The sequence below is a fragment of the Rhinolophus ferrumequinum genome, chromosome 25 (assembly GCF_004115265.2).
Source record: "Rhinolophus ferrumequinum isolate MPI-CBG mRhiFer1 chromosome 25, mRhiFer1_v1.p, whole genome shotgun sequence".
Classification (NCBI taxonomy): domain Eukaryota; kingdom Metazoa; phylum Chordata; class Mammalia; order Chiroptera; family Rhinolophidae; genus Rhinolophus; species Rhinolophus ferrumequinum.
Window position 1 is genome coordinate 1,288,357 of NC_046308.1, and position 6,000 is coordinate 1,294,356.

Sequence of the window (6,000 nt, forward strand, 5' to 3'; positions counted from 1 at the left end):
GCTCATGGATTGGAAGAATCAACATAGTTAAAATGGCCATATTACCCAAAGCAATATACAGATTTAATGCAATCCCCATCAAAATACCAATGGCGTTTTTTAAAGAAATAGAACAAAAAAATCATCAAATTTGTTTGGAACAGCAAAAGACCCCGAATAGCCAAAGCAATCCTAAGAAAAAAGACCAATGCTGGAGGTATCTCACTTCCTGACTTCAGCTTGTACTACAGGGCAACAATAATCAAAACAGCATGGTACTAGCAAAAAACAGACACACAGACCAATGGAATAGAACTAAGAACCTAGAAATAAACCCATATAAATACGGACAGATAATTTTTGACAAAGAAGCAAAAAACATACAATGGAGAAAAGACAGACTCTTCAATAATTGGTGCTGGGAGAATTGGAAAGCCACGTGCAAAAGAATGAAACTGGACTGCTATCTGTCACCTTGTACCAAAATTAATTCAAAATGGATCAAAGACCTAAGCATAAGACCTGAAACAATAAACTGCATAGAAGAAAACATAGGTATTAAACTTATAGACCTTGGGTTCAAAGAGCATTTTATGAATTTGACTCCAAAGGCAAGGGAAGTAAAAGTTAAAATAAGTGAATGGGACTATATCAAACTTAAAAGCTTCTGCACAGCAAAAGAAACCATTGATGGGCGGATGACGGGTGGCTCAGTTGGTTAGAGCGCGAGCTCTGGGCAACGGGGCTGCCGGTTCGATTCCCACATGGGCCAGCGAGCTGCGCCCTCCGCAACTAGAATGAAGTCAACGAGTTGCTGCTCAGCACCCCAGTGGCCAGATGGCTCAGTTGGTTGGAGTTCAGGCTCTCAACCACAAGGTTGCCGGTTGGACTCCCGCAATGGATGGTGGGCTGCATCCCCTGCAACTAACAATGGCAACTACACCTGGAGCTGAGCTGCACCCTCCACAACTAAGACTGAAAGGACAACAGCTTGACTTGGAAAAGTCCTGGAAGTACACACTGTTCTCCAATAAAGTCCTGATCTCCTTCCTCAAAAAAATCTTAAAAAAAAAAATAATTAAAGGAAAAAAAGAAACCATTGACAAAATAAACAGGCAACTAACTGAATGGGAGAAGGTTTTTGCAAACAGTGCCTCTGATAAGGGGCTAATATCCAAAATATACAAGGAACTCATACAACTCAACAACAAAACAACAAACAACCCAATTGAAAAATGGGAGGAGGACCTGAAGAGACATTTCTCCAAAGAGGACATACAAATGGCAAATAGACATATGAAAAAATGCTCAGCATCATTAATCATCAGAGAAATGCAAATAAAAACCACAATGAGATATCACCTCACCCCAGTCAGAATGGCTATCATCAACAAGACAAATAGTAACAAGTGTTGGAGAGGCTGTGGAAAAAAAGGAACCCTCATACGCTGTTGGTGGGAATGCAGACTGGTGCAGCCGCTATGGAAGGCAGTGTGGAGGTTCCTCAAAAAAATTACGAATAGAATTACCATATGACCCAGCAATCCCTCTCCTGGGTATCTACCCAAAAAATCTGAAAACATTTATCCAGAAAGACAAGTGTGTTCCAATGTTCATTGCAGCTTTGTTTATGGTGGCCAAGACATGGAAACAACCAAAATGTCCTTCGATAGATGAATGGATAAAGAAGTTGTGGTATATATACACAATGGAATACTATTCGGTGGTAAAAAAAAGATGATATAGGAACATTTGTGACAACATGGATGGATCTTGAGAATATAATGCTAAGCGAAATAAGTCAGACAGAAAAAGCAGAGAACCATATGATTTCACTGATATGTGGGATATAAACCAAAAACAACAAAAGTACAAGACAAACAACTGAAGGAAAAAAAACTCATAGACACAGACAATAGTTTAGGGGTTACCAGAGGGTAAGGGGGGAGGGGGCTGGTAGAAGAGGGTAAACGGGGTCTAATATATGGTGATGGAAAGAGAACTGACTCTGGGTGAACACACAATGTGAGATATAGATGATGTAATACAGAATTGTACACCTGAAATCTATGTAACTTACTAACAATTGTCACCCCAATAAACTTTAATTAAAAAAAAAAAAGTGTGACCTTACCTGTTTTTGACTCTTTAACATGGTCCAGGTTCTGTCTTGTATTCACACCGAGGTCGTGGAAGTCTCGACGACGCCCTCCTCTTTCTGCCAATGATAGCTCCTGAAATCCAGCAGAAATCTGGACTTCTTAAAAATAGAAAAGAGAATTTATACACCCCAGTAAAACGGAACAGGAAATAAAGGACAAAGAGCCCAGCTCTCTTCCACCCACAAGCGCCAGAACTCGCTCAGAACTGCTGATTTCTTCGTCAGAGAAATAACAGTGGCTTAAACACCGTGGCAGTTCCAGACATACCGTGGAAGCATCTTAATGAGAGCTTCGTGTTCTTCACCTGAAGAATTGAGGATAACGGACTTCACAGGAATGCCGTGAGTGTCTTACGAGACATCACTGATAAAGCATTTTAAAGGGGCTGCTGAACACATTGGTTCCTGGACCTCGGGACTTTCAGGGGCTCGACTGAAAGGTCCTTTAAATATGTGACTGTTCCTATCTGTCGCCCTCAGTGAACTTCTCTCCTCAGCACGTTTGGTTTCTACCACTATGGCCCTGACTGAGAATCCTAACATAGGTCAGGCATTCTGCATCCTACCTGAGAGCAACAGCAGGTCATAAAGGTTTGAGCTTTCCCCTGAAAAAAATCTGAATTTTTCTTTAAAAAATTCAGTTCTGGATGCAAAAACCTGATTGCAAGTTTCTGAATATAAACAATGGTGAGGTCTGTTCCCCTCTCTACCTACACATATAATACTGCGATTATTATCTTTAGCCAAAGCTTGATTGACTGTCAATCTCTAGATGACAGATTTGAGAACATAGGAAACTGGAAGCCTTGCTAATTCCCTTCCATGCAGCTGTCAGAGTGATTTACTAAAGGCACAGATCACACTGGATGCCGCTCTACCTTTTGGTGTGTCCACCCCCTTCACAGAATGAAAACCAAGGTCCTAAACGTCACCTCAACCAGCCATCTGTTCAGTGTGTCGTTTTTATTTCTAACACCTAGTCGGTACTGGAACTTTGCCTCTGATAAGCAGCTCAGTCCCGTCCTTACAAACGTGGTGACAAGTGGAAGCTCGGCCTTCCACTTACGACCCAGGCAGGGCTGCCTCCTCACAAGGACCTTACTTGGGAAGGTAGAGCACCTTTCTACAGGGCTCAACAGCATTCCTGAGTAACTTAAAATGAGTTAGCGGACAGCAGCATGGAGAGTGCTTGAGAAACCAGATTTAAGGACTTGCCACCATATCATTTGCGTGCCAGGCTGCATCCATCAGGAGATGTTTGAAAACACGTGCCGGTCATCATTTTGTACAAAGTTTTAAATCAAGTGAAGTTTTGCTGAATGTTTGGAACGCAGCTAAATGATGAAAGCATCTGAAGCTTCCAGAGAACTAAGGCAGCAAGATTAAAGAAAGTAATTGGGTAAAACCCTTTAAATTTAAGAGATTAATGCCCATAAATGAATTCTCATCAGGCACTTGAAAAATAAACACTTTGTACCCAAAAAGTAACACATGTAATTGGATACATCAAGTAACAAATACAAGACCCTTTGTCTTCTAATCGACTCTTCAGATGAAGCTCTGTCAACGTATGTATTTTTCCTCAAAACTTTTTACACAGGAAATATACACATACACCTGCATTTATTAAAAATACAAACAGAATGCTGTTTTACAGCTTGTTTTCAGTCGACACAGCCCGGTTGGGTTTCTCCGTCCTTGAAAATGGCTCAATGGTGCTGTGGTTAGGGGCAGTAGTTTGGGCTCTTACTGATCATGTGTTTCCAGTCGTACTGCATGTTGTGTGTAGTTCACACCTGCACACAGTCGTGTGCCTACTCACCCAGTACATTGCCGTGGGCAGTACCACTGCAGAGGCTCACACCACAACCTGCCACCCAAAGTGCCATCATACAACCCACGGGGAGCACAGGTACCACTTTTACAGTTGCCAACACTGGCAACAAACAAAATGGAGAAGAAACAGGTAAATGGCGTGCCAGTTTCTTTGACATTTCTTTAATGACCAGGCTGAGCGTTTTCATCGGCCTCTGTATTTTCAGTGCACTGCCCTTTCATCACTCTCCCGCCTGCTCAGGATCATGGATTTGTAAGAATGCTCTGTGTGTCAGAGAACATTCCAGTAAGTGTCCGGCTTGTCTTCTGACACTGACAGAATTTGTCACAGATCACTTTATAGCACTTCAAGATTTTAGATCCATCTGTGGTTTTTCTAATGTTTATGGATTTCATTGGTTATGACTAAGTATTTGGAGTACATGGGACTTTAGTGCAAGAGACAAAACAGGGCACAGCTGTGTTTTCTCGTTATCCCCGTGCCGCGGCACCATTCAATTGACCAGCCCGCCTCACAGATTAAAAGCCAATGTTCCTACATTAATTCCCCGTGTGGATATGGCCCTGTTATTTCCTATACAAAAAGAAGAACACGTAATAGCCTTAGAGGAATCTTGTATCATGCATCCACATAATTCATTTTTGGCAACAATGCAGCAAAAAGGCACCGTGTTTGGAATCGGAGCTGGTGTTCTGACCCCTTCGGCTATCACAGCTCTGACCTCAGTTTTCACATCTGAGAAGCAGGATGACCCAATACAACACGTGTGAAATGTATTTTATAAACCAAAGCTACAAATGTTAAACCTGCTCCAGCTTCTGATAGCACAAGAGATGCCAAGAGAATGTTCTAAAATGGTTTATTAAGGAATAAGTGAATTTACGATTCATTTAGAATTTAATTGCCTTGTAATCCTTGGGCCTGTCACAGACATGCTCTTTCCATTTCTAGGGAAAGAAGAAAGCCTGTGGCACCCCACTGGGTAGCAGCCACACAGTGTGAGATCGTTATACTGGACAGTTTATTTAGTGTGTACACTGGTTACCGTTTCACGTCCAACAGGACACCTCCCCCCCCACACACGGTCTTCTCACTCTCCCGTCACACCACACACACACACACACACACACACGGTCTTCTCACTCTCCCTTCACCTTGTGACTTGGCTGTTGCTCCCACTGGCCCTCGCAGTCGTCCACGGCCAACCAGCTCCCCCTCTAGGGGCTGCTGAGGTCTTGGCTGAGCGTAACCAGGCTGCTGACTCTGCAGTTATCCGCAAATAAAGAACATTCTTATTATATCAAGACTCACAGATACGAAGTAATGAGTCTCAAACAAATCTAAGGCATCCAACCAAAACTGGATGTTCATCAAGTGTTTTATTATAGATGTTCCTTCACAAAGGGTCACCACCGAGAGTCACGAGCCCATATCTAGCACCCTCGGGACATGGGCCACACGCGTCCTTGTAGCGCTCCTCTCTCCTCCCTCACCTTGTCCCTGACAGGCCAGCCGAGGCCAAGACAGGTTTGCCAAGAGCTTTCCACGATCAAAGCGGAAACGGTGGCTCACTCACCACAGCAGCGCCCACGTGTTGTGCCGTCTCCTGGCCACGGGCCCTTCCTCTGGCTCGCGCTCTGGCTCGCCCAGTCATTGTGTTCTTGCTTGCAAGGAAATAAACGTGAGGACAGCACTCAGTGTACACGCTTACATCTGACTGTTTCTACAAGGGCACCTTTAAACTGCTTTGGTCAGGAAGTCTGAAACAGCTCCTGGGTGATTTCCTCTTTCCTAACCTCTCTAATATACTGTTTCTTAAGGCACAAATGCCCCGCCTTCAACAAACTTCAGTGCTGACTGCACTGGGCGCTGGGCCAGGTGGGAGGGCACAAGTAGAAGACCGATTTTAATAACTGTTCCATTTTTCAATTGATCTAGTATAAACAGCAGGAGAAACTGTTGAGACCGAGGATGCTGGTAACTACTTTTCTTAGGGAAGCTACTGTGAAACAGCTCTGGTGGC

At 43.5% G+C, this 6,000-nt stretch overlaps 1 protein-coding gene across 1 annotated transcript in view; it reads right to left on the reverse strand.

The window, feature by feature from the left end:
- PIWIL1 (piwi like RNA-mediated gene silencing 1) overlaps positions 1 to 5,631 on the reverse strand; it is a 28,653-nt gene extending 23,022 nt beyond the window's left edge. Inside the window, exons 1-3 of the mRNA XM_033098150.1 lie at positions 5,554 to 5,631; positions 5,132 to 5,240; positions 2,114 to 2,239 (exon numbers count right to left, since the gene is read on the reverse strand). Of these exons, the coding sequence (XP_032954041.1) occupies positions 2,114 to 2,239; positions 5,132 to 5,240; positions 5,554 to 5,631 (313 nt within the window). The remainder of the gene's footprint in view (positions 1 to 2,113; positions 2,240 to 5,131; positions 5,241 to 5,553) is intronic.
- Positions 5,632 to 6,000: the final 369 nt, after the last annotated feature.